Here is a 12214-nt window from a genome sequence, read left to right as displayed (position 1 = left end):
GAACTTGACTTCCAGGGGAAAATTGAGGAGAAATGGAACAGACAAATAAAGCAAATGATAACCAAAGAGGGGTGACGCAGTTTGGTGGCACGATGGATCAGTGGTTAGCACTGTTGTCTCACAGCAAGAGGGTTCTGATTCAATCCCCGTTTGGACCTGGGGTCTTGCTGGGTGGAGTTTTTATGTTCTTCTCGTGCTTGTGTGGGTTTTCTCCGGCTACTCCGGTTTCCTCCCACGGAACAAAAACATGCATGTTAGTCTGATTAGTAACTCCAAATTGTCCCTGGGTGTGAGTGAGAGAGTGAATGGCTGTTTGTCTCTGTGTCCCTATGATGGACTGGAGACCTGTCCAGGGTGTCCCCTGCCTCTTGCACAGTGACTGCTGGATATGGGCACCAGTGACCCCCATGACCTGAAAAGGAAGAAGCGGGTAAATATGGATGGATAACCAAAGAGCTCAGAGCAACTTCCAAAGAGATTAGAGGAGAACTCGGAGGTCAAGGTGCATCTCTCTTTCTCTCTCTCTCTCACTCTGTGTGTGTGTGTTCACACCATTTGAAGTTGTTTAAGCCAAAGTGGACTTCTTGGACCGAGAAGCTTTTTGGCAACATGTCACATCAGTTTTTATGTTCTGACCCAAAAATGAACTACAAGAATATCGAGCCAAGTGAAGTGTGCTGCTCAGACTCAGAAAGCTGGGTCTCAGTGGCAGGTTATGGAGCATCTAAAAGGATAATGACCCAAAACATACAGTGCATTTAAAGCTCCAAGAATAGTTAGGAATAAAACACTGGGCTATTCTGGAGCTTCCTTCTGAGCCTTGATTTTAATCGTGTTGAGCATCTGTGGAAAGATTTGAAACATGCAGTATGGAGAAAACACCTTAACCTGGGACAACTGGAGCAGTATCCCCAGGAGGAGTGGACTCAAGTACCTGTGGACAGGTGTAGAAGTGTCAAATCCCTCTTTGCTGTGCTTCACCTCTGGTTTTGATACTGCTTTTGGTAGACTTAACTGTTTTGCCAGTTGTAGGGGTGATTCACAATAACTCCAATAGGTTGTTTTAACCCAAACAATTGCTTTGGATGAACAAATTGTGGCTTTGCCACAGATTGAAGCGCCACCAAGGCTTAGAGATGGTTTCAGCTACAATTGACTAAAAGTGACTTTTACCCCTAAAGGATGGAACAATGACACAAAAAAAAAATCTAATGAAACATCAACTAGTCATAGACAATTTCTTCTCATTGGGCATTTTCATGCATCCAAAAACGAGCAACACTTGAACTAAAGTTATGACAGATGGATTAATACTATAACTAAATGGACCACTTGTCCCATCCTAATTTATTTATTCAAACAGTTGGATGCGGTATTAGCTGTGTGATTAAGAGTTGATTCTTTGCCGCCAACAAGACAAGAACAGAAGAGCGTGTCAATTGTTGTTGGCATTGGACTTTTTGGACATTGGACTTAGACTCTTCAAAAGTAAAGCGAAGATCCCCACATGCTGCAGAAATTTACATTTTGCATCAGCATTGACATTCTGACGTGCATTTACTGCTAAAATTACTTTTTTCACTCTGATACAAAGGAGGAACAATCTGAAAGAAGGAGCCAGGCGTGATGGAAAAAGTCCTTTTTTCTGATTTTATTTATTTTGAAGACACCAGTTCAGCAAAAGATATGAACAGTTGCACAATACTATATTCTTGTGTGTGTGTGTGTGTGTGTGTGTGTGTGTTTCTGTCACAGGATGTCAAACAGAGCCTTTTTTTCTCCTCTCAGAGATTTAAAGGATTACCTGACAGTTGAAAGGAGTTGCACTCCCTCAAGAAATCCCTGATTGAGTTCATGTTACAGTGTTTGAACTTAAATTTTAAACTTGGCAAAGAAGCTCAGCTCTAGAGCGTTCAAAAATAAATCACAGTACTCCCCGCTCTCGGCTTAAACGGGAGGTCTGACAATATAAATAACACTGAAATTACAAAAAAATAATAGTGCAAGTCTCTATGGAAAGGCTTAGCAGCTTCACTGCACTGTGCTCTTACACGTCACAAACAGATACGTGATTATAATCAATGAATAAGCTTGCTTTTGTTGCTTTTCTCTTTCCGCTTCACCACGCAGTAGGAGACGAGACACAGGACAAAGATGGCGATACCCACGCCCAGCAGTGCCTGCTGTGCAATCTCCAATATCTGGATACGAGACATGAGCTCTTTCTTAAACATGTCGGCGGTTTCATCATCCAGCATGGCCGTCTGTGTCGAGACAGAAGAGAGAAAAATGTTGATTGATGTCTGATTTCTACAACTCGTGACGGCTTTCTTCTTTCGTTTCTTACCTCATTAAGCCAAACAAGAGGAAATAAGGTATAGTCTTTGACTTTCTTGAGCACCCTGCAAGAAAAGAGCTCATTAGTGTGGAATATCATCTCAGACTTTCATTTGATGTGTTTGACGCCTGTTTTAAATAAGATTATATAAAAATACACTGTGAAACTTTTAAAACTAATATACATTTTTGGAGCCCGTATTTTGCTTCGTTGCCATCTATTTTAGGCTTTTTATACTTTGTTGTTTAAACATTCTTTTTCTATATTATATATTCAATATGAAACAAACTAAAGTGATCTACACTGACATAAAATGCTTAAAATTTCTTTATTATACATAATAGGTTTGAGAAGTATGAACTATGAGTTAGAACTACGGTAAATCCAACTACCGTATTTTTCGTCCTATAAGGCGCACTTAAAATATTTTAATATTCTCTAATATTGACAGTGAGCCTTATAATCTGGTGCGCCTTATGTATTAATTCTGGTTGTGCTTACGGACCTCAAACTGATTTTATGTGGTTATTGTGATTGAGTTGAATAAAGTTTGACTGTTTTGTTTCGCTTAATGCACCTTATAGTCTGAAAAACACGGTAATCAAACAATCATAGCATCTTATCTATGTTTTCCTTAGAAAATAACAAAGACTATACTACTTTAAATTTCACTTTTGTATTTCTTTACTTCATAATGAATTCTTCTGTGTCATTGTTAGTTTGAATTGGCGAATTGATTTGTGTTCATCTAGTGTTTTATAATCTCTTGATGTCCTCAAAATCTTTGTTTCAAGCTCCTTCTTTACCACCTGTTTCCCATTATTAATCAGCACGTCTGTTTACACTGATCAGTCGCCTCTTTCGGTACACATTCTTGTTTTTTTTTTGTTTTTTTTAGTTAGACCTCTTGTTAACTTGTGTACATCTTGTTAGTCTCACCTGTTGGTGACTCAGTGTTGCAAGAAATAATGCCAAATTTCAGTCGCAGTGAGGATTTGCGACCCAGCGAGCAGCAAGCCACATGGTCATGTTTTGCACAAAAATGAAGGTCCACTATAACTGTGTGTACAGTTTGCAAATCTACAGCTCCAGTTCTTTTGATTTTACGGAAACTGAATTGGTAAGGATATCAAACATATGTTTTTGGAACATGCGCAAAAATTCAAGTCACGAAACTATTAGCCTCTGCAGTTCATTCAAGAAAATTGATGGCTTCTTTCAGCTGCCTCCTTCTACGGTGGTTGCCTAGTGAATGAACTGACGTGGAAGATTTGGCAATTGTTTTATGCCAGATGCCCACCTGGGCTCGAACCAGCAACCTCGGGATTACAAGACCACATAAACCACCAAGCTACCGCAGTCCCAGTTAATAAAACTGATAAGCCCACAAATGTTTTAGATATTTTGAGGATTTTCTTGCAAATGGCAACAGCCTCAGCCCAGTGCCCAGTGAGATACTGGCTTCAAAATGTCAGGTTTGTTTCTCTCTTATGTTTGGGGCGACTGTGGCTGAGTGGTTAGAGCAGTCGTCCTACAATGCAAGAGTTGGGGGTTCAAATCCACCATCAGTCACATGCTGAAGTGTCCCTGGGCAAGACACTGAACCCCTCATTGCCTCCGATGTGTGTCCAGTCGGTGAATGAATGTGATAAAACACAGATTAGTCTCTTTAGAATGATTTGTTCAATGAGTTTGTAGAGTTATAGTAGAGTGTATGAATGGGTTAATGAGGACACAGATTGTAGTGTAAAGCACTTTGAGTGTCATGATAAGATAGAACAGTCCATTTACAATGTGTTTACTTATTATTAACTATACGTGACCCCCTCCACCCTATTTTGTTCTTTGAAGTTATATTTGTTTCAAGGAATGCTAGGGACTCCAATTTAAAATTATACACATACAAATTTTACTTTATAGTTTTGTATATCTTTCATGGGTTTGTTTTCATGGACTGCGTCAATCATCCACAAATTTAAGGTATTTGATATAAGATTGTGTACAAGTGTAATTATTGATGTATTGTCAAGAATAACCTTCAACGGAAATAAAGTTGTTTTTTATTTATTGGTATTTATAAAGTGGACTTTAATAGTAAGCAGATTGATTTGGTTTTTAGGGTTATTGTGCTACTCTTTGGTTGGATATACATTTCTAAAGAGACAAAACGGGGAATTTTGTTGCTGCTAATTCCTGATGCTAGTTTGGTGTGAAAATAACAAAATCATTTCTGTTAGTTAATTGGTCCAAAATGAAGAAGTTGAAAGTTTCTATTTTTCTTGATGTTGTTTGTTTGTTTTGCTTTTTGGACATGCCAAAGTAGACAACAGGCATTATTCAAATGTGTTTTACAGAGATGCTGTGATGTAAAAGGAATTCAAACTGAGTTGGCGCCTGTTCATGCTTCATACAAAACTCATATAAAAGCATGACTTGCCATCTTTAAAACTTAAAAATATGGAAAAGGTGGCACTGCAACTCACGTGATGACCTTTGATGGTCCATACATCATATTCACTTGAATTCGTTTGGCAAAATTCAGAGTAAATCCAGTGGTCTGGCGGGAAAAACATTATAAAGAAATTAGCATGCTCAAGTTAGCTGTGACACTCAAAAAGTAATTTACAGTAAGTGCTCTTACAGGTTCTATATCCAGAAATGTTTTATGGTGCTCCACATGAGGGTTGAGGCCCAGCACGTCCTCCCTCAGTGACTGACTGCCGTGCAGGAAGTGAGGCAGAGACATGAAAATGGGTCTTCCTGTTCAGAAGTACAAAAGAAGAAAGAAAAATGTCAGGCGCCGTATGACCAGAGTGATGAAACAGTAGTGAGACACCCTGACTTTTAGAGTTTGGATAGATGACTGACCGTCTTGACAGGTGCTGAGGCCCAGGACTCCGGCCAAGGTGCAGTTCTTAGTGCTCTTCATGTCCGAACAGAAACATTTGTTGTCTGGGTTAACGGTCGGGGAGGCCAGGGTGGAATCCAGGAGGGAATAACGGTATACTTTAATCCCTTTCAGATCCATTGTCTGCTCATAGCTGGCTGATACAGACCTGAAAGCAAAAGTAAATAAATAAAAGATAATCACACATGTATTAAAATAAGTTTTAATGGTGGTTTAACTGGTGGTTAGCAACAGGAAAAAGTATTGCATGTAAATAAAGTTTCATCACCTGCAGATGTCTGAATTGAAGAAATACAGGGGTTTCTTCTTGTCCACAAAAGGAGCAAAAGAGGAAGCATCTGACAAAAAAAATAAAAAAATGACTGAGATTATCATTAGAAACCACAACAGATATTAAGGTTAAGAATTAGGAGTTGTTGAACGTTCTTTTCCTTGAATAAACCTTACCTGTCCCATTGATCATGTCACAATAAGGGTCGTTCCAAAACTGTAAGCTCCTGTGGCACAAAGCAGAACGTTTTAAATTTTTAACAATTGAACTTAAAAGCCACGAGTAAGAGAAATATTCTAACTTATACAGTAGTTACAGTTTTCAACTTTAGACCCTGCTGCTCTTAAATAGACTCACTTGCTTCCTTTCCAGCTGTCAATCATTCCAACTTTGGAGACGTCACCTTTCCCAGTGTAGATGGTGTAGATGCCATCAAATGTGTTGTTGTACTGGGAAAAATGATTGCATTAGAAACATTTATCGAATACTACTACAACCCCAATTCCAAAAAAGTTGGGTTTACTATGTGCCATTGTGAACAAAATATGAGATTCTCTATTTGTTTTGCAGATTCTGTTCCAATTTACATTTTACACACTGTCCCAACATTTTCAAAACTGTGGCTTATTTGCATTTTTGTTCCACATTTCTTGTGTTTGCTTACATCCAAAAAGAGTCCAACATCTTCTTTGAGCATGGGGTCCTTGTAGCCCCAAAGCAGTTCCTTCACTGTGCGGTAGTGGAACAAGGAGGAGTTGGAGTCCCTTATCATTTTCTCCAAAACTCCATGCAACGGTGTTGGAACCAGTGAGTAAGCTCCCTGAAAAGTAGGAAAAAGAAATATGTCTTCCCTGATCCGTGTTTCTGGATAAACATCTTGGTTATACAATGCCGCTCCATGACGACAAGTGCAAAGCTGTTGATGTAGCTACCGCCTGAGGAGATAAAGCTGAAAATAATTGTCTTTTATGGCTGTGAAACGCCGCTGCTAGAGGCAGAGGCCCTTGCTTGTCTTGTGTACTCTTTTTGTTTGAATGCTGTCAAAGTTTAAAGAGACTGAGCACGTTCAGTTCTGTTTATGAGGGCAAAAATAAACTGCCTTGTTGAGTTAAGACCTATGAGTCACTCCTCATTTTCCTTCTCTAACGCAGGAAGTATGAACAAATGTCACCTAGAGCTGACTATTAAACCTCAGTGCTATTTTTATACGTTCATAACCCAAGCTAAGGTTTGTGATATTTATTGGGCTTGATTGGAGGGATTAAAATAATATATACGCAGTTTCGCTAGCCGGTGGTTTTATGCCATGAAGGTATGAAATACAAACCTAACGTCTGACTAGTGTATCGTAGGAGATTAATAAATCAAGGCCAAGCTGAGAAACACAGAACAAAGATGAATTTAAAGTGATTTTAGTGCATGTGTGTGCATGGATTTTTGATTCACGGTATGAATCACTGAAGCAGAAAGGAAGAACTTGGTTGACATCTACAACTGAGTATCTTTTTAAGTCAAACTGGTTCGAGACGGTTGCCCCAATTTAGAAAGTTCATTAAACTCTAAAACAACTATATTTCAATCTATCGTACAGATATTGAACTAAATTATGCTGTGGTAGTGGCTGAGCACTGTCCCCAACACATACTTAGAGCAAAAGTCATTGTGGGAAAAAATATCTCATGAACCACTGAAGAGATTTCAATGAAATCCTGAAACAAGAATTACTGGCAGTCAATCCAATTCTAAATGATGGCCACAACTATCTGACTTGAGTCTGTAAAAATGGCTATACCTCTGTGAATTTTACAAACATTGAGCAACAATGTGGCATGATAGTAGCTGAAAGTCTTTCTCAACGTATACTCCAAGCTTGAAGAGATCACTTGAGATGTTGCAACGCTGAATGAGATTTGGCACGATGTTGCTTTTTAAATGTTTGACACCATAGCTAAAATTATTGCATGAAAGACAGTGGGAAAAGTGAATTTCAGCAAAGAAGGTTAAGTTTTTAAATATATGATTAAATGTTACTCTCTGTTAAACGTGTTGTTCTTAGGTAAATAAAAATGCTATGCATTAATGTACATGCTTTAATAGCGTGTTGTAGATCTGCATATAAGGGTGAAAATGTTAAAAAGAAAGAGGCAAATATTTGAGTGGCGTCATGGCACTGGTGCCAGATGCATGTTTTATGGATCAGTGTTTACACCCATGATCTTATTAGTCTTGCTGAAGGTGAAGCTGAAGGCTGTAGAAACGTTGTACTCCCATAAGGCTTTTCAGTCAAAACACAGCCCCACTCTCATGCATGTAGCGTATTTTACGGCATATAAGTTTCAGGTTTTTTGCATACATTAGCATGCCAGCAACTTACACAGCGAAGTGATATATTTGGTTTTTTTCCCCATATTTATAATCCAATTTTTGGCTGAGATCTGACTATTTCATTCATTCTGACATGGAAAATATTGAGCACTACCATTTTAAGCCACTAGAGGGCCCTTGACTAATATGGCAAGCCAAGTGTCTCATTAATAGGTAAAACTGGCTATTAATGAGACACATGGCTTGCCATACCAAGCCACCTTCGTCTCGCTCCGGAACTCATGGAGCAAACATCAAATCAGCTGCATTTTGCCGCGCCACGCAGACGAAATGCAGCTGATTTGATTATTAAAGTGCATTTATTAAGGAAAAGTTCAACTGAGACACACTTTACAATAATGATGAAAAAAATATATTGTTTTTAAGTGTTAATCTTGTTAAATTCTTGTTAAAGTCCTCCCGTGCACGATCCCATGGCTGTCTTTTGGCAGCCAATCGATTTTTGTCACAACACCGGCCCACATTTCTGGATTGTCAGTGGTGACGCATATTAGAAGCGACTTATACAGAGAAGCGACTTATTTGTGGATTTTTTCACTTTATTATACATGTTTGGACTGATGCGACTTACAGGGCGGTGCAACGTGTACGGCAGAAAACACGGTATAGGCTTTATCATGTTTTCTCAGTGGAACCACAATTCACAGAACAAATGTCATGTTCAATTAAATAAAACCTAAACTTGGTGAGTAAAACCATAAGGTATAAGGAAAAGTCTAACATGGTTGAGTCAGGTCCTCTGGACAGGTTCGTTGTTGAAACGTTTTGTCTTTTTACCCAAAATACTTTTTCATCCAGAGGAGCTGCAAATAAACTTAAGGGCCGAACATACTCCAGCCAAAGTGGCAAAATCGGCTCTTATTGTCAGTGTTGCATTATAAAAATTGTCTCATTTTGTTTGCAGAGCAGCTTCACCTGCCCCTTCTCGACACAAGGCCTTAGACAAACTTTTTCTCACGGACGTATGTGCCAGGTATTGTGTGATTGGTCAGAAGTTTGTGGGCGTGTTCGTCAATATGTAAATGCACTCGGACATTCAACTGTACGACTATTCAAACACACTAAATTGGTCAAATGATCAAAAACTCTTGGATGGAGATCATTCGGACGTTGTGTATGGAGGAGTATGTTTGCTGAAAAGTGTGATGATCTCTTCATGATAGATTTGTGGCCAAACGGCAGATGTAGGGACAAAAGGGAGACTGTAGCGGGAAGAAACCTGTGCAGTGAAGTGTACTGCAGCGGGAGGGGTTTTGCAAGAGCTATGCATCTATGTCTAGTGGACCATGAAAGGCGTGTAGGAAAATGAACATCCTACAACCACGTGACCACGAGTCGACTGTTCGGCTTTGGATGGAGTATGTCGTGCCCTTCAGTCTTATAACGTAACATTCATAACATCCATGCTCGTTACTGCAATGCGCTTCTGTTTGGAATCAGTCAGACCTCCGTTGCACGACTATAATCGGTCCAAAATACTGCAGCCCAATTTTTAACCAGTACAGGCAAAAGGGAGCACATTACACCAGTTTTGGCCTCACTGCACTGGCTCCCGGTTCACTTTCGAATTCAGTTCAAAATCCTTTTGTACATTTTAAATCACTCAACAGTTCTGCCCCCTCTTATCTCACTGATCTGCTGCAGCCATATGTCCCATAGCGCTCTCAGAGGTCAGTTTTGACACTGTGTGATTTGTTTTTAACCCATCTGTATTATAGCCAATTAGTTATTATCTTCTTCCGTTCATATCTATATTTTTATTTTACTTTATTTTATATTTTGCTATGTGCTTTGCTTGTTTGCTCTTCTGTACAGCACTTTGGTTGGCCTTGTTGCTGTTTTAAGTGATCTATAAATAAAGTGGTACGGTACGGTATGGTACAGTACAGTACGGTACAGTATGGTATGGTATAATCAATGCCTTCTCGTAGTGGATCAACCAGTTTGCTGTTGACAGCCAAAACCAGTTGTTCACATGCAAAAGGAAGACCATCAGCCTAACGACTGATCGTTAGTGCCCTGATGGCCACTTGCTATTCACAGAGGACTGAGTGTTATTAGCAATAACAGCATTGTAAGAGGCTGACAGTTGAACATGGAGGCCTTCGCCCCATTTAACAATGGATGAGTTCTCTTCACAAAGACGGCTTCCTCACTCCTCTCTCAAACCATCGTTCCGCTCTATCCAGGATGTGAACATCTTCATCCCTAAACGAGTGATGGCGCTCTTGCAGACAGAATGTTTACAGTGCACAACATAAAAATGGTCTTAAAGCAAAGCTTGGAACCAGATCCATCAATCTCACCCACCGCCCATTGAGAAATGTTAGCTCGTATCTGTCAGTGTGCATGCTCATATGTCTGTGAGATTAGCTAAGGATCTCTAACAACTGGACAGATTTGATATGACTTTCTGAAAATAATTGAAGAAGTGGAAGTACATCTACAACTGATTGACTGTGCTGCTTGTTCAGGCCAGTTATATTTGCACTGATTGCATCGTATTTACTAATGTGGCTGAATGGAAATCAAATCCCGATATTTAGTAAAATTTCATGGGAAGCTTGCTGAGGTTATTAAAGAAACTCAAGTTATGATCCATGGCGATAACAAACTTTATCTCAGCTTTGTTTAAAAATCAAAATCCTCCTACTAAATACATTTGCTATCTGGACTTGTCCCCAACCCGAATGCTGGAATCATTACTGCTCCAAAGTGACTAAGAAACAAGAACAATTAATACTTTTTCTGTAGTTTTCCCAGCTTTCTTTAAAGAAGCCAAAAGAATGAATACATAAACTTGTTTTTTTTTTATATATATTTGATTTTCTTTTTTCAAACAAGCTGTCGCAAACCATAAGAGTCAAAAACCGCCCCTAAAATGAGCGTTCGCTGACCGAAACCACGAGGCTGTAAGCCAGCACAGCTTGCTTTGGTTGATGTTTGGAACAGATTTTTAATCAAAGACGCATTAGCCGCAGAGCTTAAAGTCAGGAGCAACAGCACACTTACAGCCAACGCCAGGTTGAGCGAGGTAATCAGGTCTTCCTCTGTCCCCACCGACATGGACGGATCGAAGATGGCACCAAAAGGCAGCAGGAAGGACACAGTTTGATTGGGGTAAAATGTGATGTTGTCTTTGGCAAGATATCTTGTCCTGAACGGCAAAAACAGGCTGTGTGTAAAATGACTTAAACAGAAGTGGGAAATCTGTTTTTCTTACATGTGAGCTTTAAAAAGAGGCGAATAAATGAACCTCACCTGTATGTGTAAGGTCCTTTTTCCACCACTGCTGGTTTTGCCCCATATTGCAAGACCTCCAGTGGATTTTTCAAGTCAAAGAACCAGAACTGCCTGTACACCGTTATCCCTGCAGCCGTCCATGTGTCATAAGCCGTCGTTCCTGGCTCAATGACGACTTCCTAAAGCCAGCAGACAAACAGACAAGCTATTTTTAACATGCAAGACTGTCAGCAGGCCAGCAGCCCTCGTGACACGTGGAAACAAAAAAGGTGGATGCTCTATTAGAAAAGACGGACTTTACAGCAAGTCGCTGCAATCTCTGCTGAAAAATGTCTTCTGAAAGGATCACAGATGGTGATCTTTCCATGGAGCCGCTGTGTAGGAATTCAATTTGGTTTTCCGCACAAGAAGCGTGTTTACAATCTGAAGCAGCTTTTTAAAAACCCGTCTCTCATTTCACCTGATTCACCTTGATATCTGCTTTCATACACACACACACACTGACATGCTCTGTCACTACCCGCACTTTCAAGCCAGGCTGAAAGTGAGACCCTTACCTTGTGCACTGTCCCCTGGATGATGCTGTTGCCCACAGGGATCAGGATGCCACCCAGGATTGCCACCGCAGCCCCAAACACAGCTCCAGCTATGAGCCCGCACCTTTTGTTACAGCATCCCATGGTGGTGTACGTTTCCCTCCTTCCTGTGTGTCTGTCTGCCTGTTCTCCCTCAGTCTCTGTGCTCGTGGTGCGTGCTGCAGCTTGTTTGTGTCGCAGCAGCAGCACGGGCAGGCTGTACCATCAGAGGAGCTGATGGAGCAGCTGAGGCCAGGTAAAGGTGCACACACCCTTGGCTGTGGCCCAACTTTACACAATCTCAAGGTGGGTTTAAGGGTCAGGCGAGAGGCGTCACGTCTGGTATCAGCGAGGACTCTAACACCAGGTGATAACTGGGGAGAAAGGTTCGAAGAGAAGTGCATCTTAGAACCAATGGGACTCCAGTTTGATCAATGGAGTTTTATTTTGTTGTTTGAGCGAAAGAATATTGCATTGAAAAAGTCTGTTTGTTT

The 12214-nt window shown here is 40.3% G+C and overlaps 1 protein-coding gene across 1 annotated transcript; it reads right to left on the bottom strand.

Moving 5' to 3' along the window:
- Positions 1 to 2057: 2057 nt before the first annotated feature.
- On the bottom strand, positions 2058 to 12001 carry cd36 (CD36 molecule (thrombospondin receptor)). Its single transcript, XM_037695906.1, has 12 exons — positions 11703 to 12001; positions 11164 to 11324; positions 10915 to 11059; positions 6182 to 6337; positions 5875 to 5966; positions 5694 to 5743; positions 5515 to 5584; positions 5207 to 5394; positions 4980 to 5098; positions 4822 to 4895; positions 2348 to 2402; positions 2058 to 2264 (listed from the first exon to the last, which is right to left on the bottom strand). Exons 1-12 carry the CDS (start codon positions 11823 to 11825, stop codon positions 2079 to 2081), a joined length of 1419 nt encoding a protein of 472 aa, XP_037551834.1. The 5' UTR covers positions 11826 to 12001; the 3' UTR covers positions 2058 to 2078.
- Between the last annotated feature and the right edge of the window lie 213 nt (positions 12002 to 12214).

The sequence above is a fragment of the Nematolebias whitei genome, chromosome 22 (genome assembly GCF_014905685.2).
Source record: "Nematolebias whitei isolate Nwh7 chromosome 22, NemWhi1, whole genome shotgun sequence".
Taxonomy (NCBI): Eukaryota; Metazoa; Chordata; class Actinopteri; order Cyprinodontiformes; family Rivulidae; genus Nematolebias; species Nematolebias whitei.
The sequence above is the reverse complement of the archived record's forward strand: the minus strand, read 5'-3'. Positions and strand labels throughout refer to the sequence as shown.